General features: G+C 45.3%; 1 protein-coding gene across 1 annotated transcript in view; it reads left to right on the top strand.

The window, feature by feature from the left end:
- The window catches only part of wif1 (wnt inhibitory factor 1), a 65445-nt gene that overhangs the window by 7879 nt on the left and 43091 nt on the right, over nt 1–14475 (top strand). Inside the window, exon 3 of the mRNA XM_046335619.1 lies at nt 13946–14054. Coding sequence (XP_046191575.1) covers nt 13946–14054 — 109 coding nt within the window. The remainder of the gene's footprint in view (nt 1–13945; nt 14055–14475) is intronic.

The following is a 14475-nucleotide window of genomic DNA, read 5'->3' as shown; positions in this document are numbered from 1 at the left end:
CTTAACCAACAGGTGTAGGTAGACCTTAATAACCAACAGGTGTAGGTAGACCTTAATAACCAACAGGTGTAGGTAGACCTTAATAACCAACAGGTGTAGGTAGACCTTAATAACCAACAGGTGTAGGTAGACCTTAATAACCAACAGGTGTAGGTAGACCTTACAGTGAACATGCTTACTGATGAGCCCTTAACCAACGGGTGTAGGTAGACCTTAATAACCAACAGGTGTAGGTAGACCTTAATAACCAACAGGTGTAGGTAGACCTTAATAACCAACAGGTGTAGGTAGACCTTAATAACCAACAGGTGTAGGTAGACCTTAATAACCAACAGGTGTAGGTAGACCTTAATAACCAACAGGTGTAGGTAGACCTTAATAACCAACAGGTGTAGGTAGACCTTAATAACCAACAGGTATATGTAGACCTTAATAAGCAACAGGTGTAGGTAGACCTTACAGTGAAAATGCTTACCGATGAGCTCTTAACCAACAGGTGTAGGTAGACCTTAATAACCAACAGGTATATGTAGACCTTAATAACCAACAGGTATATGTAGACCTTAATAACCAACAGGTATATGTAGACCTTAATAACCAACAGGTGTAGGTAGACCTTACAGTGAAAATGCTTACCGATGAGCTCTTAACCAACAGGTGTAGGTAGACCTTACAGTGAAAATGCTTACTGATGAGCCCTAAACCAACAGGTGTAGGTAAACCTTACAGTGAAAATGCTTACTGATGAGCCCTAAACCAACAGGTGTAGGTAGACCTTACAGTGAAAATGCTTACTGATGAGCCCTAAACCAACAGGTGTAGGTAATCTGCGCAGCTCGGTGATATTGTCAATATTGTGCATCATTCAGAAACATGCTATTTTCCATAAAATATATGTTTGAATTAACCCTAACCCTAACCCTAACCCTAACCATAACCTTACAGTGAAAATGCTTACTGATGAGCCCTAAACCAACAGGTGTAGGTAGACCTTACAGTGAAAATGCTTACTGAGGAGCCCTTAACCAACAGGTGTAGGTAGACCTTAATAACCAACAGGTGTAGGTAGACCTTACAGTGAAAATGCTTACTGAGGAGCCCTTAACCAACAGGTGTAGGTAGACCTTAATAACCAACAGGTGTAGGTAGACCTTACAGTGAAAATGCTTACTGAGGAGCCCTTAACCAACAGGTGTAGGTAGACCTTAATAACCAACAGGTGTAGGTAGACCTTAATAACCAACAGGTGTAGGTAGACCTTAATAACCAACAGGTGTAGGTAGACCTTACAGTGAAAATGCTTACTGAGGAGCCCTTAACCAACAGGTGTAGGTAGACCTTACAGTGAAAATGCTTACTGAGGAGCCCTTAACCAACAGGTGTAGGTAAACCTTACAGTGAAAATGCTTAGAGGAGCCCTAAACCAACAGGTGTAGGTAGACCTTACAGTGAAAATGCTTACCGAGGAGCCCTAAACCAACAGGTGTAGGTAGACCTTAATAACCAACAGGTGTAGGTAGACCTTAATAACCAACAGGTGTAGGTAGACCTTAATAACCAACAGGTGTAGGTAGACCTTAATAACCAACAGGTGTAGGTAGACCTTAATAACCAACAGGTGTAGGTAGACCTTAATAACCAACAGGTGTAGGTAGACCTTAATAACCAACAGGTGTAGGTAGACCTTAATAACCAACAGGTGTAGGTAGACCTTAATAACCAACAGGTGTAGGTAGACCTTAATAACCAACAGGTGTAGGTAGACCTTAATAACCAACAGGTGTAGGTAGACCTTAATAACCAACAGGTGTAGGTAGACCTTAATAACCAACAGGTGTAGGTAGACCTTAATAACCAACAGGTATATGTAGACCTTAATAACCAACAGGTGTAGGTAGACCTTACAGTGAAAATGCTTACTGAGGAGCCCTAAACCAACAGGTGTAGGTAGACCTTACAGTGAAAATGCTTACTGAGGAGCCCTTAACCAACAGGTGTAGGTAGACCTTAATAACCAACAGGTGTAGGTAGACCTTACAGTGAAAATGCTTACTGAGGAGCCCTTAACCAACAGGTGTAGGTAGACCTTAATAACCAACAGGTGTAGGTAGACCTTACAGTGAAAATGCTTACTGAGGAGCCCTTAACCAACAGGTGTAGGTAGACCTTAATAACCAACAGGTGTAGGTAGACCTTACAGTGAAAATGCTTACTGAGGAGCCCTTAACCAACAGGTGTAGGTAGACCTTACAGTGAAAATGCTTACTGAGGAGCCCTTAACCAACAGGTGTAGGTAGACCTTAATAACCAACAGGTGTAGGTAGACCTTACAGTGAAAATGCTTACTGAGGAGCCCTTAACCAACAGGTGTAGGTAGACCTTACAGTGAAAATGCTTACTGAGGAGCCCTTAACCAACAGGTGTAGGTAGACCTTAATAACCAACAGGTGTAGGTAGACCTTACAGTGAAAATGCTTACTGAGGAGCCCTTAACCAACAGGTGTAGGTAGACCTTACAGTGAAAATGCTTACTGAGGAGCCCTTAACCAACAGGTGTAGGTAGACCTTAATAACCAACAGGTGTAGGTAGACCTTAATAACCAACAGGTGTAGGTAGACCTTACAGTGAAAATGCTTACTGAGGAGCTCTTAACCAACAGGTGTAGGTAGACCTTACAGTGAAAATGCTTACTGATGAGCCCTTAACCAACAGGTGTAGGTAGACCTTAATAACCAACAGGTGTAGGTAGACCTTAATAACCAACAGGTGTAGGTAGACCTTACAGTGAAAATGCTTACTGAGGAGCCCTTAACCAACAGGTGTAGGTAGACCTTAATAACCAACAGGTGTAGGTAGACCTTAATAACCAACAGGTGTAGGTAGACCTTAATAACCAACAGGTGTAGGTAGACCTTACAGTGAAAATGCTTACTGAGGAGCCCTTAACCAACAGGTGTAGGTAGACCTTACAGTGAAAATGCTTACTGAGGAGCCCTTAACCAACAGGTGTAGGTAAACCTTACAGTGAAAATGCTTACTGAGGAGCCCTAAACCAACAGGTGTAGGTAGACCTTACAGTGAAAATGCTTACTGAGGAGCCCTAAACCAACAGGTGTAGGTAGACCTTAATAACCAACAGGTGTAGGTAGACCTTAATAACCAACAGGTGTAGGTAGACCTTAATAACCAACAGGTGTAGGTAGACCTTAATAACCAACAGGTGTAGGTAGACCTTAATAACCAACAGGTGTAGGTAGACCTTAATAACCAACAGGTGTAGGTAGACCTTAATAACCAACAGGTGTAGGTAGACCTTAATAACCAACAGGTGTAGGTAGACCTTAATAACCAACAGGTGTAGGTAGACCTTAATAACCAACAGGTGTAGGTAGACCTTAATAACCAACAGGTGTAGGTAGACCTTAATAACCAACAGGTGTAGGTAGACCTTAATAACCAACAGGTGTAGGTAGACCTTAATAACCAACAGGTATATGTAGACCTTAATAACCAACAGGTGTAGGTAGACCTTACAGTGAAAATGCTTACTGAGGAGCCCTAAACCAACAGGTGTAGGTAGACCTTACAGTGAAAATGCTTACTGAGGAGCCCTTAACCAACAGGTGTAGGTAGACCTTAATAACCAACAGGTGTAGGTAGACCTTACAGTGAAAATGCTTACTGAGGAGCCCTTAACCAACAGGTGTAGGTAGACCTTAATAACCAACAGGTGTAGGTAGACCTTACAGTGAAAATGCTTACTGAGGAGCCCTTAACCAACAGGTGTAGGTAGACCTTAATAACCAACAGGTGTAGGTAGACCTTACAGTGAAAATGCTTACTGAGGAGCCCTTAACCAACAGGTGTAGGTAGACCTTACAGTGAAAATGCTTACTGAGGAGCCCTTAACCAACAGGTGTAGGTAGACCTTAATAACCAACAGGTGTAGGTAGACCTTACAGTGAAAATGCTTACTGAGGAGCCCTTAACCAACAGGTGTAGGTAGACCTTACAGTGAAAATGCTTACTGAGGAGCCCTTAACCAACAGGTGTAGGTAGACCTTAATAACCAACAGGTGTAGGTAGACCTTACAGTGAAAATGCTTACTGAGGAGCCCTTAACCAACAGGTGTAGGTAGACCTTACAGTGAAAATGCTTACTGAGGAGCCCTTAACCAACAGGTGTAGGTAGACCTTAATAACCAACAGGTGTAGGTAGACCTTAATAACCAACAGGTGTAGGTAGACCTTACAGTGAAAATGCTTACTGAGGAGCTCTTAACCAACAGGTGTAGGTAGACCTTACAGTGAAAATGCTTACTGATGAGCCCTTAACCAACAGGTGTAGGTAGACCTTAATAACCAACAGGTGTAGGTAGACCTTAATAACCAACAGGTGTAGGTAGACCTTAATAACCAACAGGTGTAGGTAGACCTTAATAACCAACAGGTGTAGGTAGACCTTAATAACCAACAGGTATATGTAGACCTTAATAACCAACAGGTGTAGGTAGACCTTACAGTGAAAATGCTTACTGATGAGCTCTTAACCAACAAAAAAATGAACATAAGAACACGATTGTTTAAGAGCCCATAAAACGACAGCCATCTTTTATTCAAGACAGGGCCCCCACAAGCACTGTGGGCCCATGCGAATGTCATCGATGTCTATTTATTTTAAATTTTTTAAAATTAATAAATAATTTTGACAGCAACCTTCCAAAAAAAAATAATTAATAAACCATTTTAATTTCCGTATGTACTAGGAAGCTAAGTGTATGTTTCTTGGGCTTCAGCAATGTGACTGAAACAATGAAAAAAGGAAACCGATTGAAAGTAATAAGGGGATATCAGTGAACAAACGCCGTGATCGAAGCTACGAAGGCGTACGCCAGTGCAGAGTGAGTGAAGTTTACTCAGGTGTTCAAAAGCCCATATCAGACCGAGAGCCTAACGCCGCTTAGGCAAGCCGAGTTCTTCTACGAGTTTTAGTTTAGAAAACGATCTCTTCATCCATAGGCTGCAACAGGTATGAAAACACAAAACAAACAGAAAACACCTTGGTTGTCGTAGCAACATCAGGGCAACTGGGCGGAAGGGAGTTGAAGTACAGCAGTTCTGGAACGTCGTTAATTGAGACTCTCATTCTCCTTAATTGCTGGTCTCAACACGTTATGGAAATACATGAACCGTATAGGAAGCTCTGGGGACAGGTCATGTGGATACTGGACAAGACAATAAATTGGCAGATGCACACAGATTATCAGACAACAGTTCTTGAGGGACTGAACCACCACCAAAAAAAAAAAAAAAACGATTTGGTTTCATACCGATGAACCGATGTTTGAGTTGTGTGGTTGCAATATCAACAGTCCCTTATCTCTGGTACATCTTGGCATGCATCATTCAAGACTAACTTTTAAATTGTGTACAGCCCAATGGACCTATAATACACAATGTTCTCTGGAAAGACTGTCTGGAGTGGCAATACTCAGTATAGAAAACAGTCGGGCCCGCAACCTAGACCTATTTATTTATCTGTTATTTTACCAGGTAAGTTGACGGAAGGTTGCAAGTTCGAATCCCCGAGCTGACACGGTAAAAATCTGTCGTTCTGCCCCTGAACAAGGCAGTTAACCCCACTGTTCCTAGACCGTTAACCCACTGTTCCTAGACCGTTAACCCACTGTTCCTAGACCAGTTAACCCACTGTTCCTAGGCCAGTTAACCCACTGTTCCTAGACCGTTAACCCACTGTTCCTAGACCATTAACCCACTGTTCCTAGCCAGTTAACCCACTGTTCCTAGACCGTTAACCCACTGTTCCTAGACCAGATAACCCACTGTTCCTAGCCAGTTAACCCACTGTTCCTAGACCGTTAACCCACTGTTCCTAGACCATTAACCCACTGTTCCTAGCCAGTTAACCCACTGTTCCTAGACCGTTAACCCACTGTTCCTAGCCAGTTAACCCACTGTTCCTAGGCCAGTTAACCCACTGTTCCTAGACCGTTAACCCACTGTTCCTAGGCCGTTAACCCACTGTTCCTAGACCAGTTAACCCACTCCTCCTCTTTACCCTCTTCTCCTCCTCTTTACACTCTTCTCCTCTTCTCCACCCTCTCCTCCTCCTCTTCACTCTCTTCTCATCCTCCTCTTCACCCTATTCTCCTCCTCTTCACTCTCTTCTCCTCCTCCTCTTCACCCTATTCTCCTCCTCTTCACCCTCTTCTCCTCCTCTTCACTCTCTTCTCCTCCTCTTCACCCTATTCTCCTCCTCTTCACCCTCTTCTCCTCCTCTTCACTCTCTTCTCCTCCTCTTTACCCTCTTCTCCTCCTCTTCACTCTCTTCTCCTCCTCCCCTTCACCCTATTCTCCTCCTCTTCACCCTCTTCTCCTCCTCTTCACCCTCTTCTCCCTCTTCTCCTCCTCTTCACACTCTTCTCCTCCACTTCACCCTCTTCTCCTCCTCTTCTCCCTCTTCTCCTCCTCTTCACCATCTTCACCTTCTCCTCCTCTTCACCTTCTCCTCCTCTTTATCCTCTTCTCCTCCTCTTCACCTTCCCCTACTCTTTACCCTCTTCTCCTTTTTACACTCTTCTCCTCCTCTTTACCCTCTCCTCCTCCTCTTCACTCTCTTCCCCTCCTCCTCTTCACCCCCTTCTCCTCCCCTTCACCCTCTTCTCCTCCTCTTCACTCTCTTCTCCTCCTCTTTACCCCCTTCTCCTCCTCTTCACCCTCTTCTCCTCCTCTTTACCCTCTTCACCTCCTCCTCTTCACCTTCTCCTCCTCCTTATCCCCTTCTCCTCCTCTTCACCTTCTCCTCCTCTTTACCCTCTTCTCCTCCTCTTTACCCTCTTCTCCTCTTCTTTACCCTCTTCTCCTTTTCTTTACCCTCTTCTCCTCCCCTTCACCCTCTTCTCCTCCTCTTCACTCTCTTCTCCTCCTCTTTACCCCCTTCTCCTCCTCTTCACCCTCTTCTCCTCCTCTTTACCCTCTTCACCTCCTCTGCTTCACCTTCTCCTCCTCCTTATCCCCTTCTCCTCCTCTTCACCTTCTCCTCCTCTTTACCCTCTTCTCCTCCTCTTTACCCTCTTCTCCTCTTCTTTACCCTCTTCTCCTCTTCTTTACCCTCTTCTCCTCCTCTTCACCCTCTTCTCCTCCTCTTTACCCTCTTCTCCTCCTCTTCACCCTCTTCTCCTCCTCTTCACCCTCTTCTCCTCCTCTTTACCCTCTTCTCCTCCTCTTCGCCCTCTTCTCATCCTCTTCTCCACCTCTTTACCCTCTTCTCCTCTTTACCCTCTTCTCCTCCTCTTCAACCCCTTCTCCTCCTCTTATCCTCCTCTTCACCCCCTTCTCCTCCTCTTCACCCTCTTCTCCTCCTCTTTACCCTCTTCTCCTCCTCTTCACCCCCTTCTCCTCTTCTCCTCCTCTTTACCCTCTTCTCCTCCTCTTCTCCTCCTCTTCACCCCCTTCTCCTCCTCTTCACCCCCTTCTCCTCCTCTTTTCCTCCTCTTCACCCCCTTCTCCCCCTCTTCTCCTCCTCTTTACCCTCTTCTCCTCCTCTTCTCCTCCTCTTCACCCCCTTCTCCTCCTCTTCTCCTCTTCTCTTCTTCACCCCCCTTCTCCTCCTCTTCTCCTCCTCTTCACCCTCTTCTCCACCTCTTTACCCTCTTCTCCTCTTTACCCTCTTCTCAACCTCTTCACCCCCTTCTCCTCCTCTTCTCCTCCTCTTCACCCCCTTCTCCTCCTCTTCTCCTCCTCTTCACCCTCTTCTCCTCCTCTTTACCCTCTTCTCCTCCTCTTCACCCCCTTCTCCTCCTCTTCTCCTCCTCTTCACCCTCTTCTCCTCCTCTTTACCCTCTTCTCCTCCTCTTCACCCCCTCTCCTCCTCTTTACCCTCTTCTCCTCTTTACCCTCTTCTCCTCCTCCTCACCCCCTTCTCCTCCTCTTCTCCTCCTCTTCAACCCCTTCTCCTCCCCTTCTCCTCTTCTTTACCCTCTTCTCCTCCTCTTCACCCTCTTCTCCTCCTCTTTACCCTCTTCTCCTCCTCACCCTCTTCTCCTCTTCAGCCTCCTCTTCTCCTCTTCTTTACCCTCTTCTCCTCCTCTTCACCCTCTTCTCCTCCTCTTTACCCTCTTCTCCTCCTCTTCACCCTCTTCTCCTCCTCTTTACCCTCTTCTCCTCCTCTTCACCCTCTTCTCCTCCTCTTTACCCTCTTCTCCTCCTCACCCTCTTCTCCTCTTCAGCCTCCTCTTCTCCTCTTCTTTACCCTCTTCTCCTCCTCTTCACCCTCTTCTCCTCCTCTTTACCCTCTTCTCCTCCTCTTCACCCTCTTCTCCTCCTCTTTACCCTCTTCTCCTCCTCTTCACCCTCTTCTCCTCCTCTTTACCCTCTTCTCCTCCTCACCCTCTTCTCCTCTTCAGCCTCCTCTTCTCCCCCTTATTCTTTTAGATTCTTATTGTTTCTTCTCAATTCTTTCCTTCATTGTCTTCTCTGTCTTCTTCTTCTTCAGATTGAGCTAGTGGTTTGTGAGGAGGGGTGTTCATGGATGGGAGAATTCTCTTATCAGTAAAAACAAGGAATCCACATACATAAACACCTATTGTGGGAGACTGCAACAAGTGTGTTGACATCCATAATAAACTGTAAACTTATTTCAGTCAAAGTAATGACCAATTTCTCTTCCTGATGAGATCATCTCTGGTGACAGCAAATTACAGAGAGCGGAACGGACCAGAGCTTTACACACACACACACACACACACACACACACACACACACACACACACACACACACACACACACACACACACACACACACACACACACACACACACACACACACACACACACACACACACACACACACACACACACACACACACACACACACACACACACACACACACACACACACACACACACACACACACCATGTAGGGACTTCTGGTCCCCACAAGAATAGTTAAACACGTCCACACACAAAAACTCACACACAAAACATACAGAGATCGTAATCCGGTAATGGTATGTTGAGTCGGTAAATGAGAGAGAGAGAGAGATAGGGAAGGAGAGAGAGAGAGAGATAGGGAAGGTGAGAGAGAGAGAGGGAAGGAGAGAGAAGGATAGAGAGAGAGAGAGAGAGAGAGAGAGGAAGGAGAGAGAAGGATATATAGAGAAGGAGAGAGAGATAGGGAAGGAGAGAGAGATAGGGAAGGGGAGAGAGAGGGATGGAGAGAGAGGGATAGAGAGAGAGAGAGAGAGAGAGAGAGAGAGAAGGAGAGAGAAGGATAGAGAGAGAGAGAGAGAGAGAGAGGGGGGGAAGGAGAGAGAAGGATATAGAGAGAGAGAGAGAGGGAAGGAGAGAGAGAGAGAGAGAGAGAGAGGGAAGGAGAGAGAAGGATAGAGAGAGAGGGATAGAGAGAGAGAGGGAATGAGAGCGAGAGGGAAGGAGAGAGAGGGATAGAAAGAGAGAGAGAGGAGAGCGAGAGGGAATGAGAGCGAGAGGGAATGAGAGTGAGAGGGAAGGAGAGCGAGAGGGAAGGAGAGCGAGATACAGAAAGAGGGCCCTTCTCTTTCCTGGGTTCTGTTACCCCCTGTACTTCAAAGGCAGCCGGCGAAGCTTAGGAACAAAAGCCTGGGGCATGAAAGGCTGCATGGTGGAGAGTTATCTGTGTTGGTTATTACCATTCAGCTGCAGGATTAGCCTCCTCTTCCTCTGCCCGCCTTGTGTACCTTTCCCTTCATCAAACGCTTTGACACTGGGAAGCATTCACTGCATAGAGGGAACATCGCAGTCTCCCCTTTCCTCTCTCCCTCTTTCATCTCTCTGTTCTGGGATCTCTCTTCCCCCCCCATCCCTGTGTGTGTTCTGTCATGCCTCCCCCAATCACTTGACAAGAGAGAAAGAGAGACAACATGTCATTTAGAGAGAGAGACCACATGTCATTTAGAGAGAGAGACCACATGTCATTTAGAGAGAGAGAGAGACCACATGTCATTTAGAGAGAGAGACCACATGTCATTTAGAGAGAGAGACCACAAGTCATTTAGAGAGAGAGAGAGACCACATGTCATTTAGAGAGAAAGAGAGACCACGTGTAATTTAGAGAGAGAGAGACCACATGTCATTTAGAGAGAGAGACCACATGTCATTTAGAGAGAGAGACCACATGTCATTTACAGAGACCACATGTCATTTACAGAGAGACCACATGTCATTTAAATAATAAGAGAGAGAGACCACATGTCATTTAGAGAGAAAGAGAGACCACATGTCATTTAGAGAGAGAGAGACCACATGTCGTTTAGAGAGAGAGACCACATGTCATTTACAGAGACCACATGTCATTTACAGAGAGACCACATGTCATTTAAATAATAAGAGAGAGAGACCACATGTCATTTAGAGAGAGGGACCGCATGTCATTTAGAGAGAGAGAGACCACATGTCAGACCACATGTCATTTAGAGAGAGAGACCCCATGTCATTTAGAGAGAGAGACCAGATGTCATTTAGAGAGAGAGACCAGATGTCATTTAGAGAGAGAGACCAGATGTCATTTAGAGAGAGACCAGATGTCATTTAGAGAGAGAGACCACATGTCATTTAGAGAGAGAGACCAGATGTCATTTAGAGAGAGAGACCACATGTCATTTAGAGAGAGAGACCACATGTCATTTAGAGAGAGAGACCACATGTCATTTAGAGAGAGACCACATGTCATTTAGAGAGAGAGACCACATGTCATTTAGAGAGAGAGACCACATGTCATTTAGAGAGAGAGACCACATGTCATTTAGAGAGAGAGACCAGATGTCATTTAGAGAGAGAGACCAGATGTCATTTAGAGAGAGAGACCAGATGTCATTTAGAGAGAGACCAGATGTCATTTAGAGAGAGAGACCACATGTCATTTAGAGAGAGAGACCAGATGTCATTTAGAGAGAGAGACCACATGTCATTTAGAGAGAGAGACCACATGTCATTTAGAGAGAGAGACCACATGTCATTTAGAGAGAGAGACCACATGTCATTTAGAGAGAGAGACCACATGTCATTTAGAGAGAGAGACCACATGTCATTTAGAGAGAGATACCACATGTCATTTAGAGAGAGAGACCACATGGCATTTAGAGAGGGAGACCACATGTCATTTAGAGAGAGAGACCACATGTCATTTAGAGAGGGAGACCACATGTCATTTAGAGAGGGAGACCACATGTCATTTAGAGAGAGAGAGACCACATGTCATTTAGAGAGAGAGACCACATGTCATTTAGAGAGAGATACCACATGTCATTTAGAGAGGGAGACCACATGTCATTTAGAGACAGATACCACATGTCATTTAGAGAGAGATACCACATGTCATTTAGAGAGAGAGACCACATGTCATTTAGAGAGAGAGACCAGATGTCATTTAGAGAGAGAGACCAGATGTCATTTAGAGAGAGAGACCAGATGTAATTTAGAGAGAGAGACCACATGTAATTTAGAGAGAGAGACCACATGTCATTTAGAGAGAGAGACCACATGTCATTTAGAGAGAGAGATACCACATGTCATTTAGAGAGAGAGACCACATGTCATTTAGAGAGAGAGACCACATGTCATTTAGAGAGAGAGACCACATGTCATTTAGAGAGAGATACCACATGTCATTTAGAGAGAGAGACCAGATGTCATTTAGAGAGAGAGACCAGATGTCATTTAGAGAGAGAGATCACATGTCATTTAGAGAGGGAGACCACATGTCATTTAGAGAGGGAGACCACATGTCATTTAGAGAGAGACCACATGTCATTTAGAGAGAGAGACCAGATGTCATTTAGAGAGAGAGACCACATGTCATTTAGAGAGAGAGACCACATGTCATTTAGAGAGAGAGACCACATGTAATTTAGAGAGAGATACCACATGTCAGTTAGAGAGAGAGACCACATGTCATTTAGAGAGAGAGACCACATGTCATTTAGAGAGAGAGACCACATGTCATTTAGAGAGGGAGACCACATGTCATTTAGAGAGAGAGACCACATGTCATTTAGAGAGGGAGACCACATGTCATTTAGAGAGGGAGACCACATGTCATTTAGAGAGGGAGACCACATGTCATTTAGAGACAGATACCACATGTCATTTAGAGAGAGATACCACATGTCATTTAGAGAGAGAGACCACATGTCATTTAGAGAGGGAGACCACATGTCATTTAGAGAGAGACCACATGTCATTTAGAGAGAGAGACCAGATGTCATTTAGAGAGAGAGACCACGTGTCATTTAGAGAGACCACATGTCATTTAGAGAGAGAGACCACATGTCATTTAGAGAGAGAGACCAGATGTCATTTAGAGAGAGAGACCAGATGTCATTTAGAGAGAGAGACCACATGTCATTTAGAGAGGGAGACCAGATGTGCCACGTGTTTTTGGGAGAGGAGGGTCAACACACAGACATTATTTAGAGAGGGCTACAGTGTACTAACACAAGCTCACTGTGCGACAAACAAACATGTATATGCATGCAAGTACACTAGCACGGACACATCCGGGGTCATCAGCTGTTCTCCATTCATGTGTGTTGCAGGCCCAGTACCTCTCTGAGACATCAGCTGTTCTCTATTCATGTGTGTTGCAGGCCCAGTACCTCTCTGAGACATCAGCTGTTCTCCATTCATGTGTGTTGCAGGCCCAGTACCTCTCTGAGACATCAGCTGTTCTCCATTCATGTGTGTTGCAGGCCCAGTACCTCTCTGAGTTCTCCATTCATCAGTACCTCTCTGAGACTGTTCTCCATTCATGTGTGTTCAGGCCCAGTACCTCTCTGAGACATCAGCTGTTCTCTATTCATGTGTGTTGCAGGCCCAGTACCTCTCTGAGACATCAGCTGTTCTCCATTCATGTGTGTTGCAGGCCCAGTACCTCTCTGAGACATCAGCTGTTCTCTATTCATTCATGTGTGTTGACAGCTGTTCTCTATTCAGTACCTACCTCTCTGAGACATCAGCTGTTCTCCATTCATGTGTGTTGCAGGCCCAGTACCTCTCTGAGACATCAGCTGTTCTCCATTCATGTGTGTTGCAGGCCCAGTACCTCTCTGAGACATCAGCTGTTCTCCATTCATGTGTGTTGCAGGCCCAGTACCTCTCTGAGACATCAGCTGTTCTCCATTCATGTGTGTTGCAGGCCCAGTACCTCTCTGAGACATCAGCTGTTCTCCATTCATGTGTGTTGCAGGCCCAGTACCTCTCTGAGACATCAGCTGTTCTCCATTCATGTGTGACATCAGTACCTCTCTGAGACATCAGCTGTTCTCCATTCATGTGTGTTGCAGGCCCAGTACCTCTCTGAGACATCAGCTGTTCTCCATTCATGTGTGTTGCAGGCCCAGTACCTCTCTGAGACATCAGCTGTTCTCCATTCATGTGTGTTCATGGCTATTCATGTGTGTGCAAGTACCTCTCTGAGACATCAGCTGTTCTCCTTCATGTGTGTTGCAGGCCCAGTACCTCTCTGAGACATCAGCTGTTCTCCATTCATGTGTGTTGCAGGCCCAGTACCTCTCTGAGACATCAGCTGTTCTCCATTCATGTGTGTTGAGGCCCAGTATCTCTGAGACATGTTCTCCATTAATATTGCAGGCCCTGTACCTCTCTGAGACATTCTCCATTCATGTGTGTTGCAGGCCCAGTACCTCTCTGAGACATCAGCTGTTCTCCATTCATGTGTGTTGCAGGCCCAGTACCTCTCTGAGACATCAGCTGTTCTCTGTTCATGTGTGTTGCAGGCCCAGTACCTCTCTGAGACATCAGCTGTTCTCTGTTCATGAAATTAGGCCCAGTACCTCTCTGAGACATCAGCTGTTCTCCATTCATGTGTGTTGCAGGCCCAGTACCTCTCTGAGACATCAGCTGTTCTCTGTTCATGTGTGTTGCAGGCAGAGTACTTCTATGAGTTCCAGACACTGCGTTCCATGGATGTGGATATCATGGACAACCCCACGGTCAACGTTCCTCTCCTGGGCTCTGTACCACGTAAGCCCTCAGGTGAGACAGGAGCTGGTGAATCCGTGCTACCCCTCTTCTCAGTGTTGTTGTCTATTGAACACATAAGACTGAAGAACAGCAAGCAGGAAAGAGTGGAGGAGTTTGAGTCAGCAGCCCAGCCCAGCAGCTTGAAATCAGTCATGAAATCAGTCATAATAGCTTGAAATCAGTCATAATAGCTTGAAATCAGTCACAATAGCTTGAAATCAGTCATAATAGCTTGAAATCAGTCATAATAGCTTGAAATCAGTCACAATAGCTTGAAATCAGTCATAATAGCTTGAAATTAGTCATAATAGCTTGAAATCAGTCATAAAAGCTTGGAATCAGTCATGAAATCAGTCACAATAGCTTGAAATTAGTCACAATAGCTTGAAATCAGTCATAATAGCTTGAAATTAGTCATAATAGCTTGAAATCA

The sequence above is a fragment of the Oncorhynchus gorbuscha genome, unplaced genomic scaffold (assembly GCF_021184085.1).
Source record: "Oncorhynchus gorbuscha isolate QuinsamMale2020 ecotype Even-year unplaced genomic scaffold, OgorEven_v1.0 Un_scaffold_797, whole genome shotgun sequence".
In the NCBI taxonomy this organism is placed as follows: domain Eukaryota; kingdom Metazoa; phylum Chordata; class Actinopteri; order Salmoniformes; family Salmonidae; genus Oncorhynchus; species Oncorhynchus gorbuscha.
This window is presented reverse-complemented; position numbering and strand designations above follow the sequence as displayed.